The sequence below is a fragment of the Nesoenas mayeri genome, assembly GCF_963082525.1.
Source record: "Nesoenas mayeri genome assembly, chromosome: 24".
Classification (NCBI taxonomy): domain Eukaryota; kingdom Metazoa; phylum Chordata; class Aves; order Columbiformes; family Columbidae; genus Nesoenas; species Nesoenas mayeri.
The window spans coordinates 4,439,396-4,454,473 of record NC_137546.1 but is presented as its reverse complement, the minus strand read 5'-3'; the positions used below and the strand labels follow the sequence as shown (position 1 = coordinate 4,454,473).

At 41.7% G+C, this 15,078-nt stretch overlaps 3 protein-coding genes across 3 annotated transcripts; all 3 read right to left on the bottom strand.

Moving 5' to 3' along the window:
- Positions 1–498: 498 nt before the first annotated feature.
- On the bottom strand, positions 499–2,707 carry LOC308049232 (arylacetamide deacetylase-like 4; the record flags this gene model as incomplete). Its single annotated transcript, XM_080358772.1, has 3 exons — positions 499–1,273; positions 1,908–1,971; positions 2,245–2,707. The coding sequence occupies 3 exons, from the start codon at positions 2,705–2,707 to the stop codon at positions 499–501; spliced, it is 1,302 nt and encodes a 433-aa protein (XP_080214898.1).
- Positions 2,708–4,625: 1,918 nt separating this feature from the next.
- LOC308049329 (arylacetamide deacetylase-like 4) lies at positions 4,626–8,604 on the bottom strand (the record flags this gene model as incomplete). The annotated part of the gene is made up of 4 exons (XM_080358906.1): positions 4,626–5,400; positions 5,920–5,983; positions 6,382–6,598; positions 8,428–8,604. The coding sequence occupies 4 exons, from the start codon at positions 8,602–8,604 to the stop codon at positions 4,626–4,628; spliced, it is 1,233 nt and encodes a 410-aa protein (XP_080215032.1).
- A 1,229-nt stretch (positions 8,605–9,833) lies between these two features.
- LOC308049328 (arylacetamide deacetylase-like 4) lies at positions 9,834–13,933 on the bottom strand (the record flags this gene model as incomplete). The annotated part of the gene is made up of 4 exons (XM_080358905.1): positions 9,834–10,608; positions 10,949–11,012; positions 12,273–12,489; positions 13,751–13,933. 4 exons carry the CDS (start codon positions 13,931–13,933, stop codon positions 9,834–9,836), a joined length of 1,239 nt encoding a protein of 412 aa, XP_080215031.1.
- Between the last annotated feature and the right edge of the window lie 1,145 nt (positions 13,934–15,078).

Here is a 15,078-nt window from a genome sequence, read left to right as displayed (position 1 = left end):
ATTCTTGCAGATGTGGATCAGCCACACCCGCTGAATACATGTAAAATCTCCTCACTGAGACCTTGATCTGGTTTTCCAGAGCTTTCCTCCAACTCACTATGTACCTAACCTGTACTTTTTACCTAGATAAAATGAACTCATGCTTTGGAGTTTATCAAATGGATATCACAAAGATCCTGACAGTAATTTACAGGAGTTATTTAATCCAAATAAAGTAAATAATCTGGTAATTAAATACAAGAAATCAATCAGGTGCTGATTTGAAAGAAAAGGGATGGAAACACAACATATGGAAAACATTAAAACTGTAGAGACTGAACTGTCAATAGGCTCATGAGGACAAAGACCAGTGTTGAGACAGTATTTGAAGTTCATGAATATCAAAATTGGTATTTTACATATCAAAAGGTATCACATTTTTGCTGTAAAGTACTACCTGAGGTTTAGGAGCCTAAATGGAAACATCAGTGGAACAAACATAAAGAGGGAAAATTGGTTTTACAGTCCTTTTATGAATTCAACAATTCTGTCCAGTCCCCTTTTCCCAGATGTAAATGACAAAACATAAAGATCAAATAAGCTTATGATGCCATGGAATCCGTCCTCGAGGTGGTACCAGGTCACTGGAACACCGTTGTCCTCCAGTCTCTTCTTGTAAAGCAAGCCGTCGTCCCGCAGCACGTCGTGCTCACAGGTCAGGATGAAAGACTCGGGCAGCTGCTGAATAACAGCGTCTTCGGCCAACAGTGGAGATACGGTGGAGTCAAAGAATCCTTTAACTTTGTCAAAAACTTCAGCATTGAATTCACGGGGCTTGTGTGGTTTGTAGCCTCTGACCTTAAATTTTTCGGGGATATTATCTGGACTCACCCACTTCCTGTACTTCAGCCTCATGTCTGGAGGAACATGAGAGCCCTCCAAGACCTCTTGCCTGTGCAGTGCATTTCCATTTAGGTACTGCAAAGCAAAGAAAGCGATACGTTCTCGAAATACCATAGGGACTCCTCGATTCTGCTGGTAAGATGGTAAATTGAAGTCCAGTGCCTGAAGACCTGGGTAGATCAAGATCTGAGCACGTAGTTTGGGGAGGTCTGATCTACCTGCGAGGGTCTGGCAAACAGCAGCTGCCAGATTGCCCCCAGCACTGTCCCCACAGACAATGACATTGGCAGGATCCACGCCGTAGTGCTCACTATTCTTCATGAAGTGTATGGTGGCATTGAGACAGTCTTCATACGCAGCAGGGCATTTGTGTTCAGGGGCTAAACGATACCTAATACACAAAAAGGCAACAAAATAAGAGCAGCAAATATAACTAAACACAAATTTTGTACAGCACCTTGGCTTTCCCTGTGTTGTTTGGGGGGTGTCATCTGCTAAACAGGTTTCTGTCCAGCGAGTTATCACAGATATAGCCACTGGGATGAAGTTGTGAGGATGTAGCATAGTTTAAGTCTTCTGAGATCAGCTCTGATTAGAACTTGAGTGATACAAGTTCATTTTACTTTTCTGGTGTAGACTGTGGCTTGTGGATGAAGTAATTCAATCAGTCTGCACCTCACCTTGTGTTAGGGTATTTTCTCTGGACAATTGTTTTGTTTTATTTTTCTTTATTTAAATAATGAGGCAGTTATATTTTTCTGTATGATTAGTGTTACAATTTTGTTTGGTGTCAGCGTAGCTCTGTGTTGTGAGATACACAAACCTCACTTTGGAGTCTGTACTCTCCCTGCATTAGCAGATTCGGGGCAGAGGAGAAGAAATGAAAATAGCCCCCTTGAAATTCTGCCTGACCATCTGGGACCCCGGGGAAATGGTTTATTGAGGAGCGTTCGCACAGGACGTGCAGCACTGGGGTTCTGAGCAAAGCAGCAGGACCTCCATAGGGTAGCACTGACATAACTCACCCAACGGACACAACCACTGACTCGCTCTTTCTGGCAATGTAACGGCAGATGTCTTCGTAGGTAGCTGCAAAAAGTTGGGGGGTTGTTAGCTGCCCGCTCTAGCAACCTCCTTTTCCCGCCCTTCCCGACCCCCACACCGCCCCTGTCCCCTCAGCGCTGCCGCCTCCCCTCACGGCTCACCCGGCGCACCGAGCTGCCCGAAGATGACGGGAAAACTCGGCCAGATTTCAGACTTTCTGCCACATCTCGGGGCAGGATCACCCCCCCCCCCCCGCCTCCAGAGGATAACAACAGCAGCTCGCAGCTGCGGAGCGCTCAGCATCCCTGCCCGCCGTACCGGTGCCGCCGTACACCCAGCCGCCGCCGTGGAAGAAGATGGCGGCCGCCCGCGGGCCGGCAGGTGGCGCGCGGGGCCGGTACACCCGCACCGGCACCCGGCCCAACTCGGCGTCCTCCAGCCAGAGCCGCGGCTCCGGCCCCAGCCTCCTCCCGGACAGCACGTAGCGGGCGAAGGCGAACTCGCTGCACACCCTGATCTTCTCCAAAATCTTCCCCTGTTGGAAGAGAGAGAGGAGAGCCCGGCTGAGCGGAGCGCGGCCTCCCCGCGGGCCGCCCCAGGGGAGGCTCCGGACACCACAGGTTGCTGTGAGGAGACCCCGCGCCCGCCTGCCCGCGGCTGCCGAGGGGACACCCGGGCTTCGTGTTGGCGGGTCAGCCTGCTCCAGAGCCTCTGCCGCTCCGGCCCGGGCCTCGCCAGAAAGCCGGCCCAGAAGACGGAGCCGTGGTGGTCCCAGGGCCATGGTGGCCCCTGTGAGGCTGCTGGTCGCCTTGGCACCGTGCGCCTGAGCAGGTAGGCCCGTGCGTTCCACTCACGCTCTGACAGGCAAAATGTCTTGGGGGAGGAATAAAAATAGGTGTTTTTTTTCTCAGAGTCATCAATCCTTGGGTTTCGCACCAGCTTCGTGCCACTTAAAGGCTCACAACACAGGTGTTGTGCCTCTCAAGTTCCCTGTGAGTCTGGTTTTATCCGCTTAAAAGCACCCGGCTTTCCCTCAGTGTTACTGGAAGGCCCCAAGAATGGCCTGAAAACATCATCTGCGCTTAGCTGAAATGGACATCAAAGCAATCTCGCTTTCGATAAATAATTAATTTAAACTGAATTAGGGAAGCACAGCTGATAAAGCTTAGACTCTTGTGGTTGGCTTCATCCCTGTGTAATAGGGAAAACCTGACTGAAACTATGTGAGGTCTGACAGAATGATTTTACAAATATCACCCTCTAAAATCAGCCCCCCAAAAAGGAAAGACTCATTTAAGTCTTTATGAAGCCAGCAGGATTCTAGTATATACATATACGACCTTACAAAAATAACACTGAAACCACGTTTCTGGCAGAAAACATGGCAGAATAACTCACCAGAGCAGATGTCATAACCATAGAAGCATGGACAATTCGGAGCTTTCCAGGATGATTCACACCAGGAGGGATGCATGTGTTGGAATACTCAGATCGAATTGTTCCTATAATTGGTAGGATGAATGAAGCGGTAAAAATCACCAGCAGTATCACTGGCAATATATAAATGAATGCCATTTCACTTAACCAAAGGTGAGGTGTCTTCACAAGTGTATTTGTTTTAGCTTTTAGAGATAATAGTAAACCTCAGAGCAGTCCAAGTTCGAACAGATCTCTCGGGTGTTGCTGGCTTTAAAAGTGTTTGGAAATGTTGCGTAAGGTGCCAGCACACATCATATTGGAGATGTGGCAGAGTGTGATTAATTTCCTGTTTAGCTTCACCTTAATTGTGGGACTGGTGCATGGCCTGTTATTTTGCATGGTGTTTTCGGGTTGCAGATGTTATGAATGGCAGCTCAGAGACAGGAGTTAAGTGCTGAATGAATTTCTAGTTTCTGATGGGTTGCTGTTTACAAGGAGAGGCAGCTACCGCAGAGGTTAAATTACCTCTTGCATCTGATCTGCAGGCACAACATATTGTTTCCTCAGTCGTGACATTTGTTAAGTAGTTTTGAATATATAGTTTTAACAAGGACATTTAGAAAATAAAACGGGAACTAACATGATAAAAAAAGCTAACGAATATGTGCTCTTCAAAAGTAAATGCATCAGTCTTGCTTTGCTGTTAGAGTATTTAAGCACAGGAGCAAGTTTTTCAGCGTACCCATATTTTTAATAAACATAGGAAAACATTTACACAAAGCTGTTAATAGAGTATCTTTGTTGGGCACAGTTGCAGCTTTGACTTCATTTTTTCAGGTCCAAAATACCAATTACCCAGCCCGTAGAAATCTTGTGCAAGTCAGTGACTGGGAATCTTAGACACAGGCATTGAATAGCAGTGTAATATCAGCAACTTCTCCTTTACCAAAATACCATCTTCTAGGAAGAATGAAACCATAGATCATAATTAAACAAAATGGGTCAGACCAGATGTTGTTTTAAGTTTTACTGCATCTTTAATATTTACTGAGAGAATAGCAAGTGTCTGCTCCAAATAGATCATTAAAATAGGCAGACTACACATAGAATACTTCAAACAGCACTAAAAGAAACTTGCATAGCATTCTTAAAATATATTTTGCAGTGATCACATTGACATAATTGATTGTTAACAGATTGTCCTACTAAAACCTCTCACATGGGGTTTATAAGCATAAAAGACCACAGAAAATTGGCAGTAGAAAGAAAGAAAATAGTTTCTATAAGCTTTTTAGAAAGCTGACAATATTGTCAGCACCCCTTTTTGCAGCTGGAAATGACAAAACATATTTATCAAATAAGCTTATGATGCCATGGACTCCGTCCTCGAGGTGGCACCAGGTCACTGGAACACCGTTGTCCTCCAGTCTCTTCTTGTAAAGCAAGCCGTCGTCCCGCAGCACGTCGTACTCACAGGTCAGGATGAAAGACTCGGGCAGCTGCCGAATAACAGCGTCTTCGGCCAACAGTGGGCACAGGGTGGGCTCACAGAATCGTTTAACTTTGTCAAAAACTTCAGGTGTCCAGTCTAGTAGCACGTGTGGTTTGTAGCCTCTGATCTTAAATTTTTCAGGGATGTTATCTGGACTTACCCACTTCCTATATTTTAATTTAATATCTATAGGGATATGAGAGCCCTCCAAGACCTCTTGCATGTGCAATAAATTCCCATTTAGGTACTGTAACACATAGAAAGCGGCATGTTCTCGGTATAAGAGAGGGACTGCTCGATTCTGCTGGTAAGATGGTAAATTGAAGTCCAGTGCCTGAAGACCTGGGTAGATCAAGATCTGAGCACGTAGTTTGGGGAGGTCTGATCTACCTGCGAGGGTCTGGCAAACAGCAGCTGCCAGATTGCCCCCAGCACTGTCCCCACAGACAATGACATTGGCAGGATCCACGCCGTAGTGCTCACTATTCTTCATGAAGTGTATGGTGGCATTGAGACAGTCTTCATACGCAGCAGGGTATTTGTGTTCAGGGGCTAAACGATACCTAATATACAAAAAGAGACAATTCTGTCTAGGTTTTATTGAGCTGTGTAGTTGGTTTATGCTTTACCTTTCTATGGGTTGAATACAAATAAGAATATTTCTTTTTTATGTCTTTGTTACAGTGCAACTATATCCTCATAATCCAAATCATTACGTCTGTATATTGATAATGATATTAGGTTGTCATTCAGGTAGTGCTTCTGTAAGCATCAACCAGAGTTTCCTTGAATAAGAATTAAGTAGAATATATGGCTTACTATTTGTTTATTATCAATTTTGAGTTTGGAATTGGAAAACATTGATTGAAAACTTAATTTTCTATTTGTGGCATAGACAATGAAAACTGAGTCAGTCTCCAGTGGCTCCAGACAAGAGCAGAGTGAATTTGTAAATCACAAGCTTGAAAAGTCCCACAGGAACATTTATCTGGGAATGGTTGTTGCTCTGATCAGGGAAGCTGTAAGGTGATGCTCACACTATGGGAAATAATCTCTAAAATACAGCATGAGAAAAGACTCACCCAACAGATACAACCACTGATTCACTTTCTCTGGCGATAAAGCGGCATATGTTTTCATAGACCTCTGAAAGAAACATATTTGGTGGGGTTTGGTTTTGGTTTGGGTTTTTTCGCCAGAGTACTAATGTTATATATTGCATAAGTCAAAGAATTGCAAGAAGAAAATACTATCTACCTTTCTCTGTCCCTTCCTACATAGCTCCTCAGACCTGTACACCCTCATCTTCCTATTGCAGTATTTGCTCACTGTATTTTTCTCCTCATATCTCATTGTCCTTGTCTTTAAGAAAAATGCACATGGTGCACAGCAGATGCTTTCTTCCGACAGCAAGACTTAGAGTGCACCTCTGGTTACACTCCAACTTCGTAACTGCTACACATCAAATGATAATCAACTTTACCATTTATGAAGCAGATACATCTTTAACTAAATTGTAATATTTTTGCTGTTAGATATCTTACCAAGACTTCCGACTACCCATCCTCCTCCATGGAAGAACATAACTCCTCTCCTTTGGCTGGCAGATGGAACCTTGGGCTGATAGATCCTTATAGGCACCTTATCAAACCACAGGTTCTTGATGAGGAGCTTTGGGTCCACTCCTACAGGCGTTCGATCTTGTATGTACCGCATAAAGCTAAACTGACTGCAGATGCCAATTTTTTCCAAAATCTTTCCCTGTTCAAAGACAAATAGAATAGGGAGTTCACTCAAGACTTTATTTTCCAAAGCAAAGGCACTGTATGTGCAGTACACATGTGATGTCTAAGTTGTATATTTTAGTGGAGTAGGTGTACAGGTGTAGTACAACTGAACAAGGAACAGTAGCCTCATGAGAAGTCTCATCAAGAGCAGTGTTCACTGAAGAACACAATCCCAAATCAATGCAGCATTAACAAAGACTAGTGAAATAATATTCTTTTGCTTTCTCAGCTTTCTAACATTGAAAACAAGTTTGGTTTTCACTGGCTATTCTGAAAAAAATGCAAATGAGAGCTACTGGTCCAACATAGCTTTGCAAAACCAACCAAACAAAAAAAGTATAACATCTCTTTTGAAATATATTATTCAGTCAGGCCAAACCAGTACTTCAGTCTTTATGAAGATTTGGATCAAGCTCTTAATATTCACTATTTTGTTATGAATATTTTTCATTAGACCACCAGATTTGAATGGATTGTCAGTACAGTGTTATGACTCTCAATATCTTTACCTATGAAAGACCTTTTGTTCAGTGACATCAGCTGTTTATGATGTTCTCTTATGTCTGATTTTGAGACTGAAGAAGCTAATACATTTTGCAACATACTGATTTTAATTAATTATAGAAGCTAGTCTTAGTGTCTCTGATTGTATACGAACATGATAAAGTGATTTATTCTATTGTATTTGCTATTTTCCAAGCAGACAGGGAAAAACTTTCAAGAATAGTCTCCCCTTTACATTCAGCTTGCTCTGTTTCTTTCATCCTGTGTTGTTTACATTGCAGCGTACAATTCTGATTATTGGTACTAATGGGTAGAGTATAGATGATAAAAAGAGAACTGGCTTGTCCAGCTGCTTAAGTAATCTCTTTCTGATTGCAATGTGTGCACAGCCAAAGCATGAGACTATATATCTAGAATTCATTACTGTAATCTACTATAATCTAGATTATTTCTGACAGATTATATATATATATATATATTTCGTTTTAAATAGTTTGCCCTTCCTGGAGGTGTGTAAGTAATTTATTAAGTATATCTACAACCTCTGCTCTCTCATGTGTTTTTAATATCTTCCATCATGACAGCATCTATACATCTGTCATCACATGGAAATCCCTCTGATTTGGCAAGATCTTTGTCAGCAGAGATCACCTGAGGTTGGATGCTGGTAAGGCAAGAGAAGTCGGGCTGGCTGGGATAGTTCCCATCAATTCCATGCTTAGCTGCTGCAGGAGTTATAAAAGTGCTCGGGAGAGATGGGATTCCTTCAGCTCCTCTTGGGCATCATTACCTCATTTTGTCACTGGTGTGACAAAAACTCCCCCTTCCCAAAACCAGCTTTGAAATGGTCAGTTTCTAATTTTGTCTTCAAAATAAATATGTGACTCCTCATCCCCAAGTCCACGAAAAGCTTGAAACCACAGCCCAAAGACATCTGATACATTCTGAACCTAGAAATAGAAATGATCCAACCTGTATAAGTGTTCTTAATCAAATTATTGCTAGGTTAGCACAATTCATTGTAGAAGCACAGTCAGGCTTTCAAATGCTTGTGTGAGGCACCATTTTCATACTGCCTAATGTAAGAGCTAGGCAGGATTGTAATCATGCGGTGTAGTGCAAAAAACCTGGTAAAAGTTTCTTAAGTAAAGCTCAGCTTCTATATTCAACATGTAGCATGAGAGTTATGCCCACTTCTCTCTCTGAAAATTAATTCCAAGCAGGACTCTAGCGTTGCATTAAGTTTAAAATCTACAGGTACACCATTCTTCCCCAAGAAATCACACAAGGTTCACTTACCACCACAGCTGTGCATATTATAGATATGTGAACGATTCGGAGCTTTACAGGCCGATCCACTCCAGAAGGAATGTCCGAGTTGGATAAATCAAAATTAATTGCCCCCAAGACCAGTAATATAAATCCGGCAACAAAAACTGCTAAGAATAACACCAGCAGTATGTAAGCAACTGCCATTTTGCTGAGCGGCAAAGTGACCTGAAATGTCTTTGATATAACTTTCCCTGATATCTTTGGCTTCCTACTTCCTGATTCTTTGTTCGTTAGAAGGTTGCTCTAGTGAAAACCTTTCCCCTCCTTTTTACAAACACATTAGTTGGTATTTTTCCCTCTCCCACTCTCTTGTCTTTCCCTTTATTTGACGAAAGGTCAAAGTCCAAAATGGATTAAAAAATCCATGCTAGCATCATACCATTTTTTTGGCAAGAAACCAATCCTTACCCGGAAGAAGATTGTTAGGAATAAACCATGTTAATCTTTAATTAGAGATGGAAAATGGACACAGGGCATCTGTGTGCTTTGAGTTTGTGACTTGATGAAACATTATTCAGAAGAGGTTCTCTAGGGCTGTGCAAAGGTAGGAGCCTGGATATGATGATTATCACTCTAAAGGGCCAAATATATTGTCATCAATGTTTTTTTGGAAAGGTGCACTTATGAAATTATCTCATCACCTCAATATCAGGGGTTTTTTGCATTCGTGTTTTCCTCTAAAAGAAGAACGTGGTTAAAAAACAACACAGGAGGCTGAATTTAGATTCATGCTCAGTTTACCTCTCATTAAAGTTTAGGAATTCCAGTTTAAGAATCAAGTTCCAAAATGAACCATCATTTATCAGATTCCAGACAACATCAAACCCACACTAGCTCCGGTTTAGCACTTCTGCTCCAGAAGCCTTTCTTTTGACTACACTTTTTCAAGAGAAGTGTAGCCTTTGTGCAAACTAACCCTAGAAATTAAAATGCAGAGCTGCAAATTCACTACCTGACATAAGACTTCCCAGAACCTGAGTTCTTGGGCTCTCCATCTGGTACCCAAACCATCTCCAGTCTCTCCCAGGGGCTGAATTTGACCCCAGTTGTTGTCTTCAGCATTTCTGGACAGCTGAAGAATCTTCAGGAAGAGATGTTCTTGCCGCTTGCCTGGAACGTGTGCCAGCCACGCCGAGATGCTAGAGCTGAGCTGAAACAGTATGTGCCAGGTGCCTCGCTGCTGCATCTCCATCATGCTGATATGGTTTTATAATGTTTTCTAGAATGGTGGTGCTTTAAATAATTGAGAGTCATTGCAGAAGGAGAAATTAGAAAGTACAAAATCCAGTCAAAATCCAAAACATAGATCAACAATGTTTACATTCTTTGCCAAGGATAATGTAAGACTAGCATCTTTGTTCTGAAAAATAGCTTTATAAACTGTTTATGAAATTCACAGTATTATCCATTATCTTTTTTGCAGATAAGAAGGAAAAAATCCCATAACCAAAGAAAGATACAATTCCATGGAAACCACTCTCAGAATGATACCAGGTTACTTTAACGCCGTTGTCCTCTAATCGCTTCTTGTATAACAGTCCATCGTCTCTAAGCACATCAAACTCACAGGTCACAATGTAGGATTCAGGCATCTGGCAAATAATGGAGTCTTCAGCTAAAAGTGGGGAAAATGTTCCTGTTAAAATTTCTTTGATTGCTTCATGGACTTCAGGTTTAAATGAAGTGGGTTTCTGTGGTGCGTAGCCTCTAATCTTAAATTCATCAGGAATATTGTCAGCACTTATCCATTTTTTATACTTCTGTTTCATACTCTCAGGAACATGGCAGTTTTGTAGGACATCTTCCAAAACGGCTGGTTCTTTATTAAGGTAACGAAAACAGAAGTAGATAACTAGCTTCCGAAACAATATGGGGACTGAAGCATTCTGCTGATAGGAAGGCAAATGGAAATCTAGCGCCTGGAGTCCTGGATAAAGTAAGACCTGAGCACGTACTTTTGGGAGATCTCTTTTATTCAGCAGTATTTGGCAAATAACCGTGGCAAAATTAGCTCCACAGCTGTCACCGCTAATGATGATGAGAGCAGGATCCACATGATACTCTTCTAAATTCCTCATAAAGTATAAGGTGGCATTGAGGCAATCAAAATATTGCCCTGGGTATGGGTGTTCAGGAGCCAAACGATAACTGAAATGTCAAACATAGTGTGGTTATTATAAATGTAATTACAAAAATCTAATTTGTGTTTTTCATGATTGACTGGTATGGTAGTTATGTAGGGCTTTTTTTCTAAATTTTAAAGATTATATTTCTTTTTAACTAGTATGGGTTGGAAAGACAAACTAATGGTGTTATAATTATTTTAGAATACTTTGCCCACAAGCACATTCTTAAATCAAATTAAAGGCTAAAGCAAAAAATAGGGAGCACAGTCTAAAATAGCAAATATATTCAGCATATTATTCAGAAATGTGTCGACTGTGAACTGAATTAACCATAAATACTTCTGCACCAAAGTAGCACTTACCCAACAGACACAACCACTGCGTTGCATTTTTTGGCGATATGGCGGCATATTCTTTCAAAGGCTCCTAAAGAGAAAGTTTATCAGAAATGACATTTTAAAATCTTTTCCAGACTGAAGAGTTGTAGTCCAGTCACTTATTCTCTGTACAGAAGCACTTTTCTCACCCTTTGGAACAGTGAAGGATTCAAAACCCACAAACTTCCCTGTCTGACCCCTGCAATGAACTCTAGATTTGCGTGTTAGGTGCCTTGGCTTCCAGACAAAGCACACTAGACGTGGTTGCTCAGAAAGAGATCAGAACAGCCAGCAGCTACTGAGACAATCAAAGGCTTGTCTCCCTTTCTGAAAAAGAAATAAAGCATTCTTTACGTCTCCACCACGAGAATCAAACTCCTCTATGTTGATTCTATTTTTAATGCTCATTTGTTATTTGTATTTTCCTTCATTTTGATTCCTTCTTTGCATGAATGGGAATATATTTATGGGGGAGGTTAATGTGGTCTTTAAATTCTTTCCTGGACCATGCTCTTATGTCTTTTAGACTTCCTTTGATGCCTGGACTGCAAGCTGAGAAACACTGACTTTTATAGTGTTTCTACACAAAAGTTGAGTGCTAGGCAGAGTTATACCTTAAATTCTAGACTGTGAGGCCCTATCCAAGCTTACACAAAACACTTTAGTCCAGTTGAGATCCCAAACTAAACATTTCTCCTTGGGAAGTAACGCAGGCATTGTTCCAAAGAGTGAAGCCAGGTTGTATTGGTTTTGGCAACAGCATTGCCATTTTCACGATGCTGTGATTATTCCAGAAAGTAAGCTATGCTGAGTTCCTATCAGCCTAAAAGGATTTTAAGTTATATTTCCAGAAAAGATGGAGTACAGAGAAGAAGGAGGGAAGAGACATGGATTCCAGCCCTTGCTCCAGGACCGTTGCTATACCTTATTTTCAGCTAGCAGTTAATTAAGGTACGAGAGCATCCTCTGAGCTGAACTTCCCTCACAGTGACCTGAGCACATGTGTTTTCTTTTCATGCTCTATCCCCAGCAAACTGAATCTTCTGGACCACAGTTCTGCATTTAGCAGCCTCAGATCTGCTAAGAGCTGCTTTCATCAGCTTTACCTGGTGCCCAAAGGAGACAGAAATGTGGTGACGCTTAATTGTGCACTAGACTTAATTCCACAAGGAGCTTTGCAGTTGGTATTGAGACTGCAAAGACTATTGTGCTTAGGAAGGACAGGTGAGATATTAACTGACACGTGTCTGAAGGTACAAATGTAAAGGTTTAGATTGGAATTTAAAAAGAAAACTTTCTAGTTTCTTACTAATGCTCCCAAACGTGCCAGCGCCTCCGTGAAAATAAAGTATTCCTCTTCTTTTGCCAGTAGGTGGCCCTTTAGGCTGATAAATCCTCAACGGTACCTCATCTACTTTGAGATCTTTGATAAGAAGTTTTGAATCTCTCCATGGTGGTATTCCATCTAGCGCAACTCGCAATAAGCTTAAATCACTGCAGATCCCCAGCTTCTTCAAGATCTTGCCCTATTGGAAAGAAAGAATTCGGCAAGTGATTAGTGCAAAGGGTTCCAACTCTCTTTAAAAAAAATCCTGGGTTAATTTTAGTGTGTTGTATTTCAGGAGATACTGGAGACAGTGCTTCAGTGGAGTTACGGGGATAGTTGAGAAGTCATTGAACAGTTTTGATAGAATTAAATGTTGAAGATTGCCACAAAATAACACATCAACCCTATTCTGCGTAGACAGTTGTCCTCTTGCTCATTGTGTATTTTTATGTATCGAAAAATAAGAAGAAGAGCTGTGCCATAAAGCGTTAACTTTAAAATCAACTGGTTTGAAGTCCAATATCAAAATAGTTTGCTATTTGTAAGGGACAGAATTCAGTGGTCACTTTTAGCCCAAGGAAATTAATGTTGTAAGACTAACACATCTGTGCTAAGTTTCTGACAGTAGCGTACAACTTCAGAGGTGGAAGGAACAAGTCCCAGCTTGGTAGCTTCTTAATTTTGTAACACTTGCATTTGAGAAATGACCCCATAATTTTGTGAAAAGCAGTGGGTTTGTTATTGTCCTGAACTTGGAAAAATAGGCAAATCTTTTGAAACTGAAAATATCGCCTTTTTTTTCCATAATAATTTATTTCTACTTCCCATTTGAAACATTTTTCATTGGTCTCTATGTTAGGGAGTTAATGAAAATTGATATATTGGAATTATATTTACTGTCATGCGAATAAATGTACAAACACACAGGCATTTTTAAAGCAGCAGCAAAACCTATACACATTATTAAATATACCTCTACCTTACTTTTGGAGCCAGCCACACCAGAAGAAACACCTCGCCATTCCTATCCATTTTTATTTGTATTTATTTTGTTTTTCACACTACACTGCATGTATAAATCCATGAATATATAGGTCTGATTGCGGATAATAAGGATAGAATGAAGCAAATGTAAAAAGGAGTAATATAGGCTTGCCTCTGAATGGGTAGCATTATTATGTGTACATGCAGATCAAATAGCTACAGTAGACATATAGTTTTTATTTTAGTTTTTATGTAAAACAGTTTTCCAATGTAAAGTGGCTGCAGCTTGACAGAGGCTCTGAACAATCTAAATACGCTTTTTAGATTAGTCATATCAGTTTTAGGAGTCAATTTAACATGATTTGGTTCAGATAACAATGCTTACAGGCTTCAAGGGGTGAATTGCTTTTTTTTTCTTAAAGCCATTATCGTCCAGCTCCCGAATATCCTACCGCAATAAAAGTGAATCAACTTACCAAGATCATGATTGTAACCAGCAATGAATTGAACACACGAAGCTTTAGAGGTTGCTCAATTCCGGGTGGCAGTTCAGACTTCAAAAAATCATAAAGTAACCCCAAAAAAACTAGTGCTGGTATTATAAAAGGAGAAATGAAAAATATTCCTATTATTGCTAAAGTTGTATAAACAGATGCCATTTCACTTCAATGGAAGTGAATGCTAAATAAACTACATGGTCTTAAGTTTTGTTCTCAGGTGTTTCTGAGATGACGGCACAGGAGACTAATCACTTGTTCTTAAGCAGACATATATATTAATGTTGCAATACACTAATTTTCTCCACCCCTCTTTTGCTAATGGTACTACTGGCAACACTTTATTATACTAAAAAAAGAGGGAGGTCGGCATCATCTCTATCCCTGGGAAACTGATGGAATGACTTCTTGGTGCCATCTCAAGGCATACCAGGGGTAAGAGGGTCATTAGGGGCAGTCAACATGGCTTCACCAAGGGGAAGTCATGCTTGACCAACCTCATTGACTTTTATGAGGACATAGCAAGATGGATGGATGATGGCAGAGCGGTGGATGTGATGTGACTTGAGTGAGGCATTTGACACAGAATCCCACAGCATCCTCACAGCTGAACTGAGGGAGTGCGGTCTGGATGAGCGGATAGTGAGGTGACTGTGAACTGGCTGAAGGGAAGAAGCCAGAGGGTCGTGGTCAATGGGGCAGAGTCCAGTTGAGGCCTGGATCTAGTGCAGTGCCTCAGGGGGCAGTGCTAGGGCCTGTATTATTCAATATATTCATCAGTGATTTGGAGGAGGGAATAGAGTGCACTATCAGCAAGTTTGGTGATGACACCAAGCTGGGAGGAGTGGCTGACACTGGAAGCTGTGCTGCCATCAGAGACCTGGACAGGCTGGAGAGCTGGGCAGGGAAAAACGTAATGAAATATAACAAGAGCAAGTGTAGAGTCTTGTATCTGGGCAGGAACAACCCCAGATTTCCAGTCTTAGTTGGAGAATGGCCTATTAGAGAGCAGCGTAGGGGAAAGGGACCGTGAGCCAGCACTGGACCCTTGTGGCCAGGAAGGCCAATGGTACCTGAGGTGGATTAGAAGGGGATGGTCAGTAGGTCAGAGAGGTTCTTCTGCCCCTCTGCTCTGCCCTGGGGAGACCACACCTGGAATCTTGTGTCCAGTTGTGGCCCCTCAGTTCCAGCAGGACAGGGAACTGCTGCAGAGAGTCCAGCGCAGGGCAACAAAGATGCTGAAGGGAGTGGAGCATCTCCCGTGTGAGGAAAGGCTGAGGGAGCTGGGGCTCTGGAGCTGGACAAGA